The following is a 22875-nucleotide window of genomic DNA, read 5'->3' as shown; positions in this document are numbered from 1 at the left end:
TATTCTGTTTCATTGATCTGTGAGTCTATTTTTGTACCAGTACCATGCTGTTTTGGTTACTGTAGCCTTGTAGTATAGTGGCAAGTTGGGTAATGTGATGCCTCTGGATTAATTCTTTTTTGCTTAGTATTGCCTTGGCTGGTCAGACCCTTTTTTAGTTCCACGTGAATTTTAGAGTAGTTTCTTTTCTAATTCTGTGAAAAATGGTTACTAACATTGTAACATTACTAATATGCAGCATCACAATGCAAAGACTATAACAAACATTCTAAATAATAAATATTAGCCTATTAAAATAAATATAGACACGTTTGAATATACTACATGGACATTATCATGTATAACAGTTGAGTGACAAAACATGTTTCTTTGATGATTGGCTTGAAATTTTGATTTTAATAAAAAATTGGCTTTTGAGAAGCCAGGTTTATTATTTTTTCATAATGCAGAAAAGTTTGTAATTGTACTTTTGGATCCATGTGTTTTACTTTAAATATGCCGACAATTAGTTTCTGCTGACAAGGGTTGAAAATATTTTTCTCTTTGGATAAGTGAGCATCACATTTAAGAACAGATATACCTGTTTCAAAAAATTATGTGAGCAGTTTCATTCTAATTATGTTAGTCAGCATCCATAGTTTTATACTCTACTACACCTTCTTACTATGTCAATATAATTACTATTTGCAAATGTTCTAAGTTCATTCTTTCCATACATGTACATTCTTTTAAAAATCTCCATTTTAAGAAATGATTCCTAAAACCTACTGATTTTAAATTGATTTTATATTGCTTCCTGAAGGTTGCATTTAAACTGGCTATCAACATCATTATAAACTCAAAAAAAATGCTGCCTTTCTGAAGAGATGAGGAGACAGTAGAAAAGAAAGGATCACATGAATAGCAATGCAGTTTATCATAACTTACATCCGTCTTTAGGATTCAATGAGAACAAAGAAATGAGCATTTTAAAAAGGTTAAAAAAAAAGAAAAGGGACTGGGCGTGGTGGCTTATGGCTGTTATCTTTGCACTTGGGGAGGCTGAAGCAGGAGGATTACTTGAGTTGAGGAGTTCAAGTCCAGCCTGAACAATATAGTAAGACCCTGTCTCTATAATTTTTTTTTTTAATTAGCCAGGTGTAGTGGTGCATGCCTATACTCCCAGCTACTTGGGAGTAGGGAGCATCACTTGAGGCAAGGAGTTTGAGACTGCAGTGAGTGAGCCATGATCTCACACCACTGCAGTTATAAACAAACCAAAACAAAAAGATTAAAAAAAAAACAAAAAAAAAAAAAAAAAAACAAACTTGCTCCTATCTCATCATTATTTAAAATTTACAGTAAAAAACCCAAAACATATGTTTTTAACAATCATAACAGAAATTTTCAGTCATCTTTCATTTTTATAAACAATATAGCATACCACATTGCTTCCATTTACAATTAACTTCTGGGTTTTTTTTTTGTTTTTTTTTTTTTTTGAGACAGAGTCTTGCTCTGTCACCTAGGCTGGAGTGCGATGGCACAATCTCAGCTCGCTGGAACCTCTGCCTCCTGGGCTCAAGCAATTCTCCTGCCTCTGCCTCCCGAGTAGCTGGGATTACAGGTGCCCTCCACCACGCCCGGCTAATTTTTTGTATTTTTAGTGGAGACAGGTTTTCACTATGTTGGTCAGGCTGGTCTTGAACTCCTTACCTCAAGCAATCCACCCGCCTCGGCCTCCCAAAGTGCTGGGATTATAGGTGTGAGCCACAGTGCCCTGTCTCCTGATTATTCTTAGAATGGGAAATATAACACAGAAAAGGTAAATTGATAAAGTTCAAATATCCTCTTTCATTGACCATTTATTCAACTTTTAAATTTCATCTTAAAAAAAAAACGTTAGCAGTTTTGCTGAATGTTTTGTATTCTTTTCCCCAAATTCTCTGCAACATTCAGATGATTTCTTTATTGAATAAATAAATATTAAGGGCCACTCTTGGAGTCCCTGTGCTATATATTGTGGATCTAATTAAATATTCTAAAACACATGGAATCCCTGTTCTATTACTTCTCTGAGTATCAGATAAGTAATTTATCTGATAAAAGTAATATATCTGGCAAACACTGCTAGTTGCATTAATAATACCTATTCTGCCCTTCTTTGCTAACAAAATCCTTATTTTACCAGGGGCTGGGAAGAGTAGTGGAGTGTTGGGAGGAGGTAAGGATGGTTAATGGGTACAAAAAATAATTACAAAGAATGAATAAGACCTACTATTTGATAGCACAATAGGGTGATTATAGCCAATAATAATTTAATGGTACATTTTAAAATAACTAAAAGTGTATAATTAGGCTGTTTGTAACATAAAGGATAAATGCTTAAGGGGATGAATACGCCTTTCTCTATGACATGATTATTATGCAATGCATGCCTGTATCAAAACATCTCATGCACCCCATAAATATATTCACCTACAATGTACCCACTAAAATTAAAAATTAAACAATTTTTTAAAAAATGGTCACTTTCCTGGCTTCCCTTATCTTCTGACTTTTACACCTTCCTGTTGACCAGAAGCAGCAATTTTAGCAGCAGGATAATGAAAGCCACAGTCTAAGCATAAAAGAAAAGATGCATAGAAGAGATTTGGTCTTTGATAAGTTCTTTAGGTGATACCCTGGCCCTGGAAAATTGGGATGTTGGGTATTGGGGCAGAATAGTGTGAGAGGGAAATGGCAGCAAACAAATTTGTATATCATTCTTTGTTGCTTTTAGCTGAATTCAAGAAAAAGAATAACTTTCTTTTTGTTAGAATATTTAAGTTCTGTTAGTATTTCTTTTAATTTGAAACAAATTTCATTGAGACCCTTAAATCTTAATTTTAATTGCTGAATATATAAGCAAAGACATACTAAAAAAAATCTTTCAAGTTTGTTTCATGTTCAAACTGCAAAATACAAACATTAGGAACATATCGGATTATGCCATCTGCAAACTTCAGCCAACTAAGTTAATTTTTCTGGCTAGAAATCCTTAGTTTGGGTGCATTTTTTAATTCCTTTGTTATTCTAATTGAATAATGTCAAACAGTTGAAATAAAATTTAATTTTTCTAAGATGCATTTGGACTTATTTTCACTGTCAGCCCCCACCACCTACCAGGAAAGACAGTACATGCCTTGTTATTTGTGCCAGCTTTGGTACTGTTTCAGTTATCTCATGGTTCAGGGAGTTGTTGGGTTTTAAATGGATACTCCCGCCATGGGAAATGGCTGCTGTTTTTCACCATATTTTCTCTTATCATCCACAGATAATTAGTTCTGCCTGACAAAGCACATCACAAGGGACAACTCCATTGCTTTCATAAGCATCTCAGCAGTATCTTCCTTATGGCTAATTCTTCCTGAACCTGTTTAAAACTGCTTCATTATAATTATTATTCTTCATCACTTGTTCACATTATACATGTAAGCAGTATTAACAGTACATGTAGCAGATATCTGCATGTCATCATTTTTAATGCTCCTAGATATTTGCAGAGCAGGAAATTGGGGCTTTAAAAAAATAAGCTTTCTCCTCTGGTCCTCAGTATCCATGCTTATGCACCAGTATTGGAGCTCTGAACAGGTTACCAATGCATCAGTATGGGAGCTCTGAACAGGTTACCAATGGATCTTAAATTCCTAAATATATTACCTCCTTCCACTCTGCATAAACTGAGTAAACATGAAGGATAACAAATAATCTCTCCTTTACAGTAATAAAATATGTATAAATCATAAATGAAAGTCTGTAAGTGCTTGTAATATATATTTTTAAATTCTAAGAAACTATCAAATAAAAGAAACATCTATTTAGTAAAACCTTATCAAGAATGGGAAAGAAATCTCTCTATTAAATATCTATATCTGCTATAAAATATAATCCAAATAAAACTTAAGTACAATTTTAATTCTTATAATCAAGGAAATATGGTAATATGCTTAGATTGTATCTGATAATCACATTTTGAAGAAAAAAAATTTGTGAAATATATATGCTCTCAAACTCTGTAACACCTCTTTTTCTATTTACTCCCTTGTCTCATTTTCCTCTTTAAATCTGGATTCTTGAAACTTTAGCCCCTGTGATCTCTCCACGTATTACCTTTGCAGATCTCATCCATTCAAAGAGCCTCAACTCTCCAAATCTATGCGAATTACTCTCAAGACTCTGAAGAGACAACTGGGAAATTTAAGCTACAAGAAGCACTTTTTCTTATTAGCAACCAGGTAATTCGATCTGTATCTCTTCCTGTCACTTCTAGCACAATATGTCCCCAAACTAAATTAACAACTTTTTCCAAGACAAGTTCCAACACATATTCATCCCCCAACTCCCCCGCCTCTTTTTTTTTTTTTTTTTAAAGTAAACAAGGATACCTTCATTCTCTCAGGAAAAGGTGACATCAAATTACATTCTCTTTTCTTCTCAATCTTCCAAAACCTTTTCCCAAAGTCATTTCAGTTCTCACCTTTACACCTCTCCAGTGACATTGCCATAACACTGGTGATGTTTTTCCTTTAAGGACAGATATCAGTAACAACCTTCTCTGCGGTATAGGGTGTTCTGATTGCAATGTTCTCACCAATGAGATATTTTTAGAATCTTTTTAATGCTTTTCTTCTGTATCATCTATTTCTGCACAAAATCACCTCTTTCTGTTGAACTCTCAGCAACATTTGGCTCTCTTGACCATTCTTGCCATCTCAAAACTCTTCTAGTTTCCATTGCATTTTGACAGTTCCTTTGCAGTCTTAAACATTGGTGTTTCTTGGGAGCTTGTTAAGAGCTTCAAATCACACTGCAGATGGTGTGTAATTGCGGACAAATTACATCACCTCTCTGCATATCACTTTCCTCATCTGTAAAATGAGGATAATAATAGTATCTATGCCATATGGTGTTACAATATTAACTGATTTTATCCATATTTATTAGCCCTAATCTGGATCACTCTCTTGAGCTCCAGATAAGTATTTTCCAATTGTGCAATAGAGATTTTCATTTGAATCTTTCACAGATACTTCTTTCCTTTGTTGTCTGTTCTTCTCACAGCTTCCTTCATCTCATTTCCCTATACTTTCTCCTCTCTTTCAAAACTCCAAATTATCCTACAAGTTCTAGCTTGGCTATAGCTATAATGTAGGAGATAAGATCATGTGTAAGGAGAAAAGAGAGTAATAGAAGTATAAAGGACTTGATTTGAATAAGGGAAGCAGCTTCCTTATGTGAAAAATCGCGGGGGAAAGCATAGGCAGGACTTGTAAAACACCACACAGCTGCAATTGAGGATGCTTTATCTAGAGGCATGCGCTGGACATAGCCACTTGCATCCTCTATTTTTGTCTCCCCTGCATTGATCGAGTAGTGTAGGGGGTGTCGCATGTCTGGAAAAAAGCTCACTTTAATGAGTGAACAAAACACATGAATGAGCAGAGAAATATATGAATAAGTAACTAAATGATGGTAGCCATGGACCGTGAAAATTTTTGTTCCCTGGCATTTCAGAAGGGGCACAAACTGGTAACAACTATAAAAGCCATTTAGCCTTGGGATAAAAGTTTCATATTATTATTGAATTGCTATTTGGGGCAGGATTCTTACATTGTTGCAAGGATAATGATAAGTAATCTCAAAGATAAGCATGTGGATTTGGATACTTCTGGGAATGCTTTTAACCTTGACATCCTGTCAGATCCTTAAGGGTACAGTTCTATTCAATATCAGAGCTATTTTTCCTGATTTGATCATTCCACAATGTTTACATATATCAAAGCATCACATTGCACCCAATAAATATGTGTAACTATTCTTTGTCAATTAAAAATAAAATAAAACTTTTTAAAAAGCTGCCCTTTTGTTTGGTATGCTTATTGAAATACTTGTCCTTAGAGCTGTTTAGGACCTTACTTCTTCCTCTTGACAGGATTCTGCATCTTCATAGAACACATAGCCAAATTACCCAGTGCTTTTTCCAAAGCCAAAAACATACCCAGTTACTGATATCTACCCTACATCACATCACTTTGAGAGAGTGGCCTGACTCTCCACCTGATTGACGCATACAAATCAGGCCCTAAATTTTCACAAGTGATATCATTTCTACTACCTGAATGCTTGGTATCTTAAGCATATGAATTTCTATTCAGCACTGTATCAGCACTTCAAGCATTTGTCAAATAATTCAACCATGATTTGACTGTGATCCAGTACTGGGGAAAGGCTTGCTTGAAAATCTGATATTTATCAATATGTAGGGGAACCCATTAACTTGTCTGTTACTCCAGGTTCTCAAAAACCAAACCCTGTGTAGTTACAGAACAGATAGAAAACAGAATCCTGCAGACATGCTTTTACTAAGTTGAGGTTTAATACTAGCTTCTCAATCTTTATATAAAGATAATACGTAAATATTTCTTTGAAAGTTTTTCTTTATTGCAAAAGTATCATTACAAGCATCTAATAATAAACCCTTTTGAGATTTTTTTTTTTTTTTTTTTTTTGAGACGGAGTCTCGCTCTGTCGCCCAGGCTGGAGTGCAGTGGCACAATCTCGGCTCACTGCAAGCTCCGCCTCCCGGGTTCACGCCATTCTCCTGCCTCAGCCTCTCCGTGTAGCTGGGACTACAGGCGCCCGTCACCACTCCCGGCTAATTTTTTGTATTTTTAGTAGAGACGGGGTTTCACCGTGGTCTCGATCTCCTGACCTCGTGATCCGCCCGCCTCGGCCTCCCAAAGTGCTGGGATTACAAGCGTGAGCCACCGCGCCCGGCCTGAGATTTTCATACTAAAATAAAGTTAATATTGCCTAGTAAATTTGTGCATTTCCTTCATTAGTCAATGAGAACAAAGGTTCTCACGTGAAATAATATTTTGTTGAAGAAACTAATTCATGCCAGATGCCGGCTATATTGATTTCTCTGCAAACTAGGAAATTTTGTTTTATTATTATAAAAAACTTTAAGATCATTTTTTAAAAAGACTTGAGGATAATTAAGTAGAATCAATTATGGATCCGTTTACATTTTAATCTGAATTTAAAATATTGAGAATCTTTACAAATGATATGAATGATATAATGCTTTTCTGTGATGTGAGGCTTAACTGGAATGTTTGTGTATTTGTAAGTTTGTTGTTTGAAATATTCATATTTTGTCCAGTGGCTTACTCGTAGTTCATTATATTTTTATTTGGAAAGCCTGTGTTTGATCTTTGCTCCTGTTTTCTCTGGAGCTTGAAATGAATAAAACAACAAATAATTTACTACCCTGAAGCCAAACAGCTGAGGGCTGTGATCTTCTCAGGTCTTAACAAGTTTGACCCCCACTACACTGAAGAGGGAGAAGTATCCACAGGGGAAAAAGAAGGAATTTGGGGAATTCAGACATATACATATCACATACATAATCACTATTTCCTATAATTATCTTTACCAAATGCCTATTTACACATTTGTTAGTATAAACGGTTTCTGTCCTATCTCACCCCACGTACATATCCAGAATATGTATAGGAAGATATAAGAGATCTGAGTTCTGAGAGAGAGTAAAAAGAGAACAGAGGGTGTCAGAGGAAATTAAGAATATAAAACAGAAAAGTTATATAAAAACAACCTATTTATGGTTTCAGTGAGACCAAAAAGAATACAAATCTGTACATACCACAACTTAATCAACTGTTTCCTGTAATTATTTTTTTTACCAAATGTCTATTGACACATATGTTAGTACAAAGGATGCAAATGAGTAAATATTAATTATTTAAATGTTCAGCTGTCTCATAAGAGGCTGCAGAGAATATTGTCACATGATTGTCATAATAAAATTATTTTAATATACTTACCCGGCCTTTGAAAATCTGTTAATTTCATTCCTAGAAAAGGAAATTTTATCTTCCACTTTTAAGATTATTATTGATAAAAATAAATAATTTACTAAATTTCACAGAAATTACAAGTATTATTGACAGGAGACCGAGACTTGATAATAATCAACTGATGCCATATATTCATCTCTTGATTGCTATAATCTTTAAACAAAGAACAAATGAATAACCCCTAACTTAAAAAAATAATTCCAGAGTTTAATTAAATTAATATCGATACTTAAAATCCACATAATCTCTAAATCTAAGGTTTTTAAATGAAAACAAGTAAACAAATGAAGAAAAAAAAACAGAATAATAACTTCAGCTCTCCGTACCTGTAGGTTCTGAATCCTCACAGCTTTAATCAACCATGAATTGAAAATATTTTAGAAAAATAAAAACCAATAAAACAATAAAGAATACAAATTTAAAAGCAATATAGTATGACAACTATTCACATAGCATTTACATTGCACTAAGTATTATAAGTAATCTAGAGATGATTTAAAGTATGGGGAAGTGCATATGTTATATGCAAATAATATATCATCTTTAAACTTGAGCATACAAGATTTTGGTATTTGAGGAAGCAGTCCCCCATATCTAGGGATGGCTTTATAACATGGTATACAAAGGGACAAATTCATACCTTAAAGTCTTGTGGGTGGACAATAAAATGTCAGTTTTTTCTGTACATCTTCAAGATTCTTCTACTTAAAATTACTTTTGCAGTGAGATCACTCTGGTCATTCAGATCAACAAATCTCTTCATTTTTAGACATAAATAAAGATACCTCTTTCTGTTTTTTTCTCTCTCTTTTTAAAAATATGTTACTTTTTCTGATTTAGAGTTTTGTTAACTTCAGCAACATTGTTTCCTGGAGTTTTTAGGCAAAAACATACTGTAAAGTCTGCAATATTTTTCTAATGTGTTTTTGCCACATGTATTTTAAGACTCATCAGTATTACCCAAATCTGTCCAGTGTTTGCACTTGTCGTACATTTCTGAAGTATTATTTTGGAGATTTTCCAGGCCCTCAGTGCTCTTGGTCATGCAATTTTCCTTTCCCTCTCCTTCTCCCTTTTGTATCCTTACTTCCTCTATGTATTTTTAAATTAACAATATTTTTAACCTGTAGAACTTTTACAGTGCCTATTTCTGGCTCCAGAATAGCAGTATTTATATCTTTAGCTCCTAAAATCTGAAGAAGCGTCTTGGATGAATTCACAGCTGCTAAATTTATAAAGTGACATTTTAAACTCTGTTTAGAATGGATTATTGTCAGATCAGCAATCAATGAATAATAGCAAATGATGCAGAACCCTAAACATGTCTTGTTCTTTTTTCTCTCTGTGCCTCAAGTATATTTATCAGGAAACACCTTAGTGATTTCTTGTGTACACATCCTGTCACTATTGCAGGCTACTGTATCATAGAACTATACTCCATGTAGTTAATTCAAAATAAACATATTAATACAATAATACCAGTAGACATTAATTTGTTCTACATTAACTTTCTAGAGACTAGACATTTTATTAATTTAATATGGAAATAAATATGGGTGTACCTAAATCATAATAAACCTTAATGTATTATGTATTTTAGTCTACATATCAGAATTTTTTGAATTCCATTAATATACAATGTGAAGAGTGAAATAAAACGCTTCGGCATTTTTGAGGGTGGAGGGTAGGAAGAGCAAGAGGATCAGGAAAAATAACTAATGGGTACTAGGCTTGATACGTGGGTGATGAAATAATCTATACAACAAACCCCCATGACACAAGTTTACCTATGCAAGAAGCCTACACTTGTACCCCTGAACTTAAAGTAAAAGTTAAAAATATATTTAAAAAAACAGTTGAAATATATCAAAAATTAAATTACACAGCAATTGTGGTAGTGCTTCTTGCTTTATTTTACTCATGACATATTATAATGTTAATATTTGTTTTCATATATTTTCTTTGGTTATTTGTACACATTATTTCACATGTCTTTGTCTTGGTATTTGTAGTTTCTCCAAACAAAATATTGAAAAAAATGCAGTCAGTCATTGAAAGAAAAGTATCAGTGAATCATAGTCATAGGTAGAGATAGGACAAATAAGGAAAAAACTTAATCAAAAATAAAAATCATAGTTATGAAAAAAATTAGCAAGCAAAATGAAAGAAAATGATTTGAGGGTACTGATTGTAAAAGTATGCATTTAAACTATGATATTATAACCTAATTTCTAAGTGTATATTTATATGTTTTATATATACATATATAGTTATGGTTCGTATATCTTCAATATTTTCTTATGGAAACAAACATTGAGATTACATAGCATAAATTTTAAAATAGATTTTTTTCCTCAGTTACCATCATTTGTTTGTTTTATCTTACATTTAGTGTACTTTTCAATTATGCCATGGCTTACCTTGGAATGGACATGAACAGTTTACGTGAAAACTTTGTTTTAAAAAGTCTCTATAGTTAACTCCTGAAGACATAACCATGATAACATGACCACATCTTTTGTACAGATTTTCCTTAAGAAAAATTTAACCCCCTCACTTCTGCATTTCGTTTATTTTCTTCATGTATTTTATAGAATCAAAAAAGTGAATATAAATATGTGTACTACAATTGTTATTTGTGGCAATAATATAACTAAATTAATTCTCACAAATCTATTTTAGATCTACTGAATTTGAGCAAATCATGCCTTTGTTAATTGGCTTTGATGACATTTGATGATTCAGTATCTTTGATATATTTTTTGAATTTTTTTGATGTATTTTTTGAATTTTTTTATTCTAGCTGTAAAATCAGATATAATTTTGGTTCAATCCTGTTTTTTCTATGTACTAACAATAGAATCTTGTGCAAATTACTAAAAATCTCTGACTTTATTTTTCTAATGGTTAAAATGAGTAATAATGTCAATGTCATGGAGCTGTTACAAAAATTAAATGAGTGGCTACACTTTCTAAATACCAGTTGCCTCAACCTGACTTTGTTTACTCTTGTTTATAATACAGTGATACAACCCAAAAAGATGAGAATGGCACATTGGAAATAAATGATAGTGGAATATTTTGAGTACTCTATTGTAACTATATAAGTAAATGGGAAAAGTGAAGGGAGGATATTGATGTCTTGCTTTTCTTCAGCAGAGCTGCATTTAACATAAAGGGGAGTCATTTTATTGAATAATAAAAGACTGACAATCACTGTGATTGGCTGACAGCAATTACTGCAGTGTAATTCTAAATAGCTTGTTTTTCAAAGTTCTTCTTGAATAATTCTTTAAAATCCAGACAATGCCCAGCCTGGTTGAAAGTTTCAAAACTCATTTTTAAAGTGAAGTTTTTCATATTTGAATACCACTGTGATATGAATGATGGAAAAAGATACGCATTAAAATATTTTCTTCTTACATGTTTAGAATCAGATATATTTTCAAATGGAAGAGAAAATGTGGAAAATTTAACAAACTAAGTTTTAAATCCTAGATAAAATTAATTGAGGGGTTGTGGAAGAAAAAGATCACGTGTAAAGAGATCTTACTTAAAAAAATAAGTCCAACATGTTTTACAGCGAGAGCACAAAATTTGATCTGTATTAGCCAGCTTAAAATTCTGCGATTTCCGAGTAGAACTCAAGGCTTCCAAAGTTATCAAATCCACTTTGATGTATTCATCTCTCTCAGTCAGTATTCCTAATCAACAATCCTCCCTGGAAAGTATGTATAATAAGTGGGTGTACAGCTGGCAACTCACCAAAATAAATATTTAGTGATATTTTAATGGCTATTTTAAATCTCTTTTATTTAAATTGCGGATTAAAACTTTATTTGGCCAATGAATTCTGAGCACAATGTTTGAGGACCATATTTGCTACTGAAGCTCTGTGTGAAGGATGTGTACTTAATTTTCAGAATGTCGAGGTTAGATCATCTCTGATGGAGGCATTTTATCTGAAACGTCAGCATTGGAAACATTGAGATAAAGATCGGAAGCAGGAATCTGTGAACTGCAGAATTGTGTTAATTGCTCATTCTCAAACATAGAGACGCCAATTAATTCCACACAACCTAGATTCAAAGCAGCACAGGGAAATGGTCCTGAGGTGAGTATTGTACAAAAATGAGGAAAAATAGATGCCTTCCAGCGTCCACAAAGCTGATTCTTCAACAGGCAGTAATAGAAGCCCAACGCATCCAGCGATTGGCTGATAGCATCTTTGTTCAGGCGATCGATGAGCGCCCTCACCCAGACGCTGGGTGGAGAAATCTCTCTCCCACCCTCACCTACAGAATCCACTGCTTAGCCACCTGGGCTCCCGCGGGGTGCGCCACCGCCTCACTGCTGGTACACGTCTCCCCCTCTCGACCGCCAAGTGCTTGCTCCCTCCAGGCGAGCACTCACACAATGGACTCACTTGTTTCCCTTGCCCCTCTCCTTTGACTTCCAGCCTCAGCCAACAACTTGAGCAAGAGTCAAACAAGAGTCTCTGCCATGGAGCATAGACCCTTGGAGCTTTCCAGACCAGCTCAGAAGCACGCGCGCACACACAGACAAACAATGCCTGGTCCACGAATGAATAAATTAAAGACACCCATGCCCCCCCACCCACCGCTCCGCAACCCGCAGAAAGAAACCCGGGACGGGGTTTCCTAAATAAGAGATTTTGTTGTGTCTTTCAAACCGCAAGCATTCCTCTTGAAGACGGCGAAAGAGAGGCTGTGCGTTCAGATGGCAATAAAGATTGACGGTGGCTTTGCCCGTGACAACGCCCCCAGCATCGCGCTGAGCCAGGTTTCCTGAGAACCGGGAGGGGGAAACGCAGATCTAGGGAGGAGGGAACAGCAGAGGCAAAGGCAGCTTGGGAGGGATGGGAAATGGAAAATCAGGAAAAAAAAAAAAAAATGAATGAGTGAATCTGGGCTTGAATATCAAAACTTCCAGAGAGAAGACGATTGGCTTTCATCTCAGGTAACTACCTTGAGATGAAAAATAGATGAAATACACAAGGAAGTGGCAAGCAACAACTTTAAGGTGAGCAGCAAGTTGTGCACCTCCTCTCAAGGCGCTGGATCAGCACCCCTGAGCTGCCCCCACAGCACACACTCCCAATGCGAGGCGGCGGCGGCAGCAACAGAGGCAGCAGCAGCAGCAATCGCGGCAGCAGCGGCAGAGGCGGCGGCAGCTGCGTGCCTCCCGCCCAACCCCGCTTGGCTCCCCCTCTCGCCGGCGCCCTGCCTGTCTTGCGTGTGCGTGTGCGTGTACTCAGCCTCAGCGTGAGGGGCACCTGCTCGTCTGGGCTCACAGCGGAGGCAGCCTCGCCGCGAGCTGCCGCTGCCGCTGCTGCCGCCACTGGTGCTGCCGCTCGCAGACGCCAGGCTCCCCGTCGCCGCCGCCGCCGCCGCCTCGCCAGCCAGAGTTGGGCTCCGTGGGCTTCCCCCCTCGCAGCCTCGGTCCTTCCCCGCTGCCTGCAAGTCAGCCTGGCTCCGAGTCACGTGTCAGTGCCTGAGGCAGAGACTGCGAGAAAAAAACGCGCTTCATTCCTTCTTCCACCGCCATACTGTATTTTATACTAAATCTCATTTTTATTCCAACATTTTACTCCCGCTCGGTGAGTACCTTCTCAGTGGCATTCTTGTCCTATTCTTTTTTTTGTCCTTTTTTTTTGGTTTTTTGTTTTTTTTGTTTTTGTTTTTTTTCTTTTTTTCCACTTCTTTGATTATTGTTTATATTTGGGAAAGCTGGAGGAGCATGGTTTTGAGCCTTTTCCTGAATCCAAGTTTTTCTAGCATGCGATCGTTCTGTAGACAAGGCGCTGTGTCTCGGAGTCCGCGGCGACCGTGCCCGCTGGGAGCGTCTCCCAAGTCCAGCAAAATGTGCAACTGGTTTTATGGAAAAAGCGATGTGAAGTATGGTGCCTATTTTTTTCCTTTGTAAAAATAAAAAGCATGTTTCTAACTCTTTTTTTGCATACTCTTTTTCTGATAACATTTTTGTATAGGTGGGATTTTACGGCAGTGTTTACAAGTTTGTGGTCTTGCAATACTGGTGCAAACCACTGAGCAAAGACGTTAATTTTACATTTTTTGTGCCCTTTTTGGAAGCCGGTGAGAACAAATTCGTTTTTTTCCCTCCTGTTTTTGATACCCATTGATAACATGAAACTTTTCTTACAGCTGGTGACTGGGATCATTTTTAAGCAAAATACTTTTTTCCTCCTTTAAATTAACTATGACTTTTGCACATTTGACTTTTTTAAAAAACCGAGATAATTTTATGATAGATATCCTGATATCTATATCTATATTGTCCCTTATTTCTCCCCCTTCCCTCCCCGTAAATCAATTTTCAAATGATGGCAGTGGAAGGTTTTTCTGGAAAAAAAAAAAAATGAAGTGCGGTTTGGTTTCCTTGTCAACGGAGGATGAAGTGAACAGCTGAGCAGCTCGCAGAGAGCAGGTACTTGGTCCCCTTGGAGGCGTTTCCCGGGTGTGCAGTGACAACACTGGTCCTAGCAAAGAAATGTGTGAGTGTGAGTGTGAGTGTGTGTGTGTCTGTGTTTGCGCGCGCGCATCTCCGGGCAGTGTCCGAGCCCGAGGTGGGGAGAGCAGCGCAGGGAGCCAGGGAAAACCAAAGTCCGTTCCCTGCTTCAGGATCGTTTTCTAGATGTGCGCAAAATACAATCCCCTCCCCCCACCTCTCCCGCCGTGAGCTGCGCCCAGGTCATCTCCCGGCGGGGCGGGTGGCGTCTGCGCTGCTGGCCGCGCCGGCCGGGCACTAGGCGGCCGGTGGGTCCTGTAAGTTCTCCGAGGGCCACTTGCACAGCAGGAGGGGCGAGGGCCGTGTACGTGACGCTGGCCGTCGGGCCGGCTAGTGGAGAGCACCCGGGAGATGAGGGTAGAAGCGGCAGAGACCGCATCTTCCGGAGGGGCTGGCTCTAGGCCACGCGGGCCGGAGCTGGAGACATTTCCAGAGCCTTGAGGATGGCACCGGCCCCCGCACGCTCAACTCCTGCTGCTCCTCTTCGCAATGAGTAAACGACGCAGTAGGTCCTTCCCAGCCTATTTTGCTTTTCCAAAGGGCTTTGCTTTCTTAGGGATGCTGTCTTTGGATCTTTTTTTTTCCCCTGTTGTGTTGCGTTGGTTTTAAGTGCCTGCTGGTGTCGTCTTCCAGGGGATGGGGAAGTAGTTTCTTAGAAGATGATCACTTGGGTTTAATGTTGAGGACGACGCTGTTAGTTTGCAGTAATGACCCTACGCCTCGAAGGTATTAAAAAAAAATGCCTTTTATTTACATTTTATTAAAGGGGCAGAGTTTTCCCTCTTTTTAACCACCTGATACTGGCTCTAAAGGTTTTCCCCTGAGAACTGTGTACAGGGCAGGAGTGAGGGGTTGGTGATACAGGTGATGATTTCGTGTGTTGGTAGCACTGAAATATTCAGTGTTGAATGTATTCTATGATATTTTATGATTATCCTGTTACATGTTTTCGGTATAATTTAGCGTTACTTTTCAGAGATGTACCACTTCGCAATAAAAAGGCTTTTCCGTATTTAACACTGTGACAGAATCTGCTGGAAATTTTTCTGTCCAAATAAATTTCGTGAAAGCATACATCTTAAAATCTGGAGAGTCACTGTTATTTAAATACTTTGATTTTGAAGCTTTGATTTTCTTACCTTTTCCCCCCTTAAATGAAAAGCTTAGCTTTAAATTATCACGTGTATATACTTTGGATTCTGTAAAATAAACATGAGGCAAATGAAACAACTTTTTACCTCTCAGATGAAGTTTTCTTCTAGGTAACTACAGAAATAAAAACTGACTGCAACATACAGAGGGGCCCATGACAAAGGGGTTTATAACATACACTGGCTTTTTCAAGCAAATATTTCACTGTCTGTAACCTCATTTTGTGGAATGAAAAGTTTTATGCCTTATTTTTTACTCTTTGTGGTCAAAAAGTAAGGAGTGCAAAGGGCCATTTATCTGTAGAAGATTAAAAGTTAGTGTAATATCTGGAAAGCTGTATACAGTTTTTATTCACAACTCATGCAAGTATCTCAAAAGTCTGGACATTTCGTTGTATGTGAGTTATTTTCTTCTCAGAGTAGCTTTTCCCTGTGAAGGAAATCCTGTTGCATTTATATAAAGAAGATAGTTTATGTCACTTTCTGTGGACACCATATTTGATATCTTGAAGTGTATAATTCTAAGATTTGAAGCCAATATGATGGCACAAAGCCTGAAATTAGGATTTTCTTATTTTGTATAGTGAGCTACTTACTAAAATATAGTCTCTCATATGGTTCAAACAGCTAACATAAAACATTAAAAAAGCCACTTGCAACATTCTGTGATTTTAAAAATAATTTTAATTATAACAATGTATGTACATAGAAATGCTCATTTATTATAAAGCAAGACAGTTTATGTGTATGATATATTTTTGTATGTTTTATGTATCGTAAGTCATTTAGTTCTTTTAAGAGAGAGACAGAGCAAGCAAGCAAGAAAGAACTTGAGTGATCGAACCTGCATTTTCATTAAGAGAATCAGTTTCTGCCCTAACGTTGAGGTAGTTTGTGGCTTAAGATTGGGCAAAGCACTAGCTGTACTGTGTGATATTTCCCAATGAGGTTGAAACCATTAATGGGACCAAAGACGATTTTAATGTGAGGACAGAGAGGTAGTTGTGCTTTATTTTCTGTAACTTAAGATCATTCTAAGAACCTTTAGTTATCTATGTTTTCATTTATTTAAGATTCATTTTTAATCATATTGTATACTTGTATTACATTTCTATCTATTACATTCAAATTTTTCAGATTTCTTCCTGTGTGAATCATACTGGGAATTCTACAACTCTTAAACTGGCCACCTGTTTAGTTGTTGATTTAAAATTGTTGAAGGTAGTATCCTAGATTTAGCACCGCCTACTGGCTTCTCATGGAAAAAATATATTTTTTCATTCGCCAAGCAACCCACAGGGATTTAGATCAATTTAATTGTGCAGATCTTTTCAACTGCTTACTAAGAGAGAAGGAGGGAAAAAAAGTTTCTATTTTGTAAGGAGAGAGGGTTTCCAAGGTAAAGGTAGGGACTGAGGGAAAGAAGACCCACAAATTAAATTGGCATTGGATCACTATCTGATCTCAAACATTTTACTATCTAAACTGTGACAAAGAAATAATCACAAAATGAAAACCTGTTAAATTTTCAAGAACTCTCTATGGGTTAATAAAATGTGGGTATTGTTTAAAATCTTGGATTACTAGATTAATTTTGCAATGTCTGTCTCAGTCTTGATATAAAGAAAGAAAGTTCTAGTTGGAATTCTGTCTTGAGTGTGTGGTCTGTCGAGGAATATTTAAATGAATAACTTTTCATCATTGAAGATTAACGATTAATTATTTTTTATATTTATTTTTCATAGTCATAAACAATCAAGTAACACCCTGATTTTTATCTTAACTTGCATCAAATAGCCACACCGTGGTGGTGTATATACAAGGGGGAAAAGTTCCAAACATACAATTATAAAGACACATCCTTAGCCGTAATAGATGAGTTACCTTTCTTAAAAATGATAATTGGTTCATTTTCTCTAATTTGTATGAAAGTCTAGTGGTTAAAAGAGCTACTATAATAATACAAACAAATGATGCCTTAAGAATATACAAATTGTTAATTAGAAAAATAATTTGATATGCTAAAAAATTTTCTTCCTAGTTAAGAGAAATGTGAAATATTTGGAGAGCTGTTTCTTAAATGCAATATTTACTTATTTTAAGAGCCAGTAATAAGTATATAGAAATTCCAGTGAGAAGCATATGTCTGTGGCATTTTTGCAACTCTACCCCAGTAAAAGTGTGGTCATGTTTTGTTTACTGTTTACTGATAGTGTAAGCAACTAATTAAGCAGGGCATTCATTGATATAACTCTACATTTCAAGTCCTCAAAAAGCTCCATTATGGAAGTAGAAGAGAAGTTAAGTTGATATGTAAGATTGTTTGAATAATAAGAACGAATTTGAGAAAAATATTTCAATTACAGTTGATTTTTCTCTCTGACTTTTGAAACTTTTATTTTTATTTTAGTCATTTATTTTTATTTTTCTTTCCAACTTTTAGTTTCCAGGGGTACATGTAAAGTTTTGTTACATGGCTAAATTGCATGCCACAGAGGTTTGCTGTACAGATAGTTTTATCAGCCATGAAATCTTTATTTTAAAATGATGATTAGCTGAGAGTTTTAAAATAGTTATTTCTTTACTTCTTTTATCATACTGTCATTACGAAAACTCTGTGTTTTGCTATGAAAACCTGAAGTAATGATTAATTTTATTCTTCAGATTTTTATGGACTTCCAGAAAGTAAATAATATGTTTAAAAAGGTCCTTATTGATCTGCAGTTATTGTTATTATTCTCTCATTACTGTTACTGTCTACTACTTCCAGTGACCTGTACAAATGCTTGTAAAGATCCCATTTCCATAATTCAGTATGATTCTTTGATTTAATAAATTTCTCTTCAGTAATTGGCAGTCAACATAAACTTTCATTTTATTGGCAATAAAAACAGTTTGTTTTGCTACATCATGATTTTGAAAAACAATATTCAGTAACAGGTAAGTAATACCTGATTTCTCAATGTATCAATAGCAAGTTAACACTGTTAACAAGTTTACATAATTATACTTGTCATCACTCTTTCTTTTATTATTAAATTTTGATGTGCAGACTGCATAGATGTAACACAGCTGTTGCCAACTTTAGTAGTTTTGCTTATCCTCATTGCTTTTAGATTTTCAATAATACATTGGGAATTTTGTTTTCTTTTGTTAGACTTACATTAAATATCAAACTTACCTTGTGGAAAGTTAACTTTGTGTTTTTCTAAATTCTTCCGTACGTTTAAAAATATTTTTGTTTGTTAGTTTTGAATTATCCTGCCCTTTTTCTGGGACTGAGTCCTGGAAGATAAAGAGGCGTTGGTTTAATGTCTTTTTCTATCCATTTGTAGCCACAGAGATGGCAGTTGGAGGACTTCAGTTAGTATTTAGGATTTATATTTTCTGGACTGTCCTTGCAGACTCCTCAGCAGGGGTCAAGACTCTAAGATTATTTATTTGACCACGTAAAAATCTAAATGTAGAGGAAAATTATGGAGTAGAACGTGGAAGTCTTGCACTGGTCTTCTGAAACATTCAATAGTATGCATCACTAAGTGCTCTTATGTCACAAAATACTAGAGATTTTCTGTGCATAAATATGTTTGGTAAAATTCCATTTAACTCACTAATATGCTTTTTGCTTGAATTATTTCCCAAACTTCAGAGTGGGAATTAATTGCATTCATACATAATCCATGTGTTTAGAGAAAATGTTTATACACATTTCGATAGCCATATGCTAAATAATAAGAGGAGCAACACATGTCTGAGTCATTTCGGAAATTATTAACAGGTGGGAGTAAGGAACGGCTGTTTTTTTCATTAAATCAAGATGAGAGGGAAAGAAATTGATGTGTCAAATGAATGCAATTCCATTTGTACTCCCCCCACCCCGTGATTAGATAATAATATTATTTTATATGTTGGAGGAAACTGAGACTTGGAGCTCAGAGCTCCATAGGTGGTAAAGGGAAATTTGACATACAGGAAGTCTTAATAGACAACTCGTGTTTTTTTTTTTTTTTTTTTCTACACAGAGATGCTTCATTTGTGGAGATGATTTTTTTGTTTCTTTTGTTTTTCCTAATATGAAACAACTGTTATGTATTTATTCTTGATACATTACTTAAAATGTCTGTAGTTTGGCAAGTTTTCAACAGGGAGTGCTTTCCACTAGTGAGTGCTTTGAGCAGAAACAAAAGAATATTGCCCCACACAGATACTCTTAACTGGTCCTGAAAGGACCTTCCTGTGACCATGCCATCACACATCTCTCCAAGACGGGTTTTCTGAAGAGAGCCAACGCATGGCATCACATTTGTGAGTTACCACTGTTGCTCTGTGGTTGGGTCAGAAGAGACGGTTCTCTGTCCTTAGTTGCTTTGCAGAGAGCCTGAGAAACACATTCAACATTTACTTACTGAGTACAAAATGTAATCTCTACTCTTGAAGCTTTTGTAGTGTGATGTGGAAAATTAGTCTTTTGTGCAAGGAAAGCTGAACAGCTAATTCTTTCATAACACAGAGCTCTATAAATATAGGTGTCTTGTCTACCAACATCTCACCATCAACATCATACCACCTCACAATTTTACTGTTACACGTATTTGGATGTGACATTTATCAAGCTCATTTTATGTTAGTAACATAAAACACATAATAAGCATAACATATTATTTGAGGATTCTGTGTTTAATTGCCTCTTCAGATGTGCAAGAATGTCTTCCATCATTAGTTTCCTTGGAACTTGAAAAAGTGAATATTTTCAATGCAGAATGGGAAACATAAACTATAGTGGAAACAGTGTGAATGAACATGATGAGATGGATTTTAAAGACTTGGTCATAAGTCCACAAGTTCATAAAATCAGTGGATTTAGAGGTCAAAGTATAGGGAGGGTTAAATGCTGCCTTTGAATTTTGGAACCTGGATATCTTGAAAACAGGTGGTATAAAACAAAACAAGAGAAAGTAGTATCTGTAGGAGAGCCTTGTTTGGTTGGAGGTGGGAAAATGATTCAGTTTTGAACATAGTAATTTGAAGTTCTGACATTAACTTCCGGATTAAATGACCAATGTGCAATGGAAATTCAGGTCTAGAACTGGGAAGCACACTTAAGGCTAGAAGGAGATATGACAGTATCATCTACATTAAAACTCTTTAAGTGGGAATAAGTCCTGCACAGGTAGAAATTTGGAAACATCTGCTTTTTTTGAGTGGATGTAAAAGGGGCTGATAAAAGGCAGAAAAATAGAGTTAGGATGATAGCCACTGAAGCTCAGAAAAAGTATGTGGGGTGTGTGTGTGTGTGTATGTAAGTATTGTTCAACAGAGCTAATGCTGCATAGGCTCAAAAGAAGATAAAACCTGAGATAAAAGCTTTGTAATCTCCCATTAAAATCCATGAATTTTTGAAATAAACTAAATGAATGTGATTGATGATCCTCAATATGATGTGGCAGCATCATAAAGAGGGCTGTTGTTCCCAGGATTGTATGTGTCATGTGTGTGTGTGTGTGTGTGTGTGTGTGTGTGTGTGTGTGTGTATGGTGATAACATGATCTAAATAGGAAGACCAGTAGGAAGTTTTTCTTGGAACTAGCTAAATTGATTTGAAATTTATATTTATACGCAAAAATAGCAGAGAATATTCTGAGAAAGAAAAGAGAGGGCTAATCTCTTAGATAATAAAATACACTATAAAGCTTTAAAAATAAATATATTTACCAGCTATGTCTACTGAAAAATCTTCAAAGCAATGTCTTTCAGGAAGCAATGAGCCTTTCTAGTGCACAAAGCATGGCTGCTTAATATCATTCCCCATTCAAGAGGACAAGAGCCCTTTAGTCTTCCTTAACCTAGAGTTGGCTGGTTCTAAGTCTGGGCGGAAAAAACACAAGATGAGCCTGGGAGAACTCATTGTGCAGAAAGTAAGGAAATGGTCAAAGACAAATAAGGCTGTATCATTGTAAACAAGTGCTAGCTTGAAGGGCCTTCCAATTATGCAATTTAAATCAGTTTGAATTTCAAGAGTGAATATAACAAATTGTAAACGTTGAGTAAAGTAAAATCCGTGAGTGCGTAATGATACTCTAAATAAAAAATTTAAAAAAGAAAAATGACAATTAATAATTAAATTGAAATAATTAAATGATTAGCCTGCCTTTCTTAGTTGATGAGGGACAGCTTTTCACAAAATAATGTGAGTTAAATGTCAGAAATGTGAGAATTAGAAAATTACTATTTGTAACTCTCAGTGAAGTAAGTGATTCAGTCAAAGATGATCAAAAAGTGATAAAATCATCAATTAAAATTATTTTGATGAGTAACATATTCTCATAGTGCTAAAGTATTAATTGCATCTGCAATCATCGTTTTAAGTGACTGAATGATTTAACCCAACATCACCAATAGACAACCTGACACTATGAGCCTCCTGACGAGATGCCATATGAAGGCTACAGTGCCATTTGTGAAATATTGTTGCTAGAATGTATAACCTGAATCTAATAAAACCTGGTTAGATTTAACTTCCAGTTTATAGAAAAATTCAGAGAAAGGACCAGTTAAACTAAACCATGAGGAAATAATGAGACAAATGCATAAGGTGAGGTATTCTGCATTGAAGATACATACCAGCCCTGTGGCCTAGACTTGTAAAAAGTCAGTGCAACTGTGGGAGGACTTTTCCAGATTAAAAAGGACTAAAGACAAACAAATGCGGTGCTTGAAGTTTTATTTTATTTCACTTTTTTAAAATGTGGTCTATAAAAAGTCAAATTTTGGTAGAATTGGGAAATTTTTCATATGGGCTAGAAAATAAATATTAGCAGATGAGTGCTGAATTATTTGGGATAAATGCAGTGATACATGCAACTGAATTTTCTTTCTTTTTTTTTCTTTCTTTTTTTGAGACAGAGTCTTGCTCTGTTGCCCAGGCTAGAGTGCAGCGGGCACGATTTCGGCTCACTGCAACCTCCGCTTACCATGTTCAAACAATTCCCCTTCCTCAGCCTCCTGAATAGCTAGGATTACAGGCGTGTGCCAACATGCCCAGCTATTTTTTGTATATTTAGTAGAGACAGGGTTTCACCATGTTGACCAGGCTGGTCTCGAGCTCCTGACCTCGTGATCTGCCTGCCTTGGCCTCCCAAAGTGCTGGGATTACAGGCAGGAACCACCGTGCCTGGCCCGCAACTGAATTTCTTATGAGACATCAAAGGAGTGAGGGAGGGAGTGTGTGTTTGTGTGTGTGTGTGTGTGTGTGTGGTTGTGTACATGTATATGTA

The 22875-nt window shown here is 36.1% G+C and overlaps 1 protein-coding gene across 8 annotated transcripts in view; it reads left to right on the top strand.

The window, feature by feature from the left end:
• The first annotated feature begins 13069 nt into the window (after window positions 1-13069).
• RALYL (RALY RNA binding protein like) overlaps window positions 13070-22875 on the top strand; it is a 731347-nt gene continuing 721541 nt past the window's right edge. For 3 of the 8 annotated variants that reach the window (XM_030795449.1, XM_030795446.1, XM_012496041.2), the window contains exon 1: window positions 14386-15176. In XM_030795449.1, coding sequence (XP_030651309.1) covers window positions 15158-15176 — 19 coding nt within the window. In that variant the 5' untranslated portion in view covers window positions 14386-15157. The other 5 variants (XM_012496042.2, XM_030795447.1, XM_030795450.1 and 2 more) reach the window with 3 other exon arrangements.

This window comes from Nomascus leucogenys, chromosome 16 (genome assembly GCF_006542625.1).
Source record: "Nomascus leucogenys isolate Asia chromosome 16, Asia_NLE_v1, whole genome shotgun sequence".
NCBI lineage: Eukaryota > Metazoa > Chordata > Mammalia > Primates > Hylobatidae > Nomascus > Nomascus leucogenys.
This window is presented reverse-complemented; position numbering and strand designations above follow the sequence as displayed.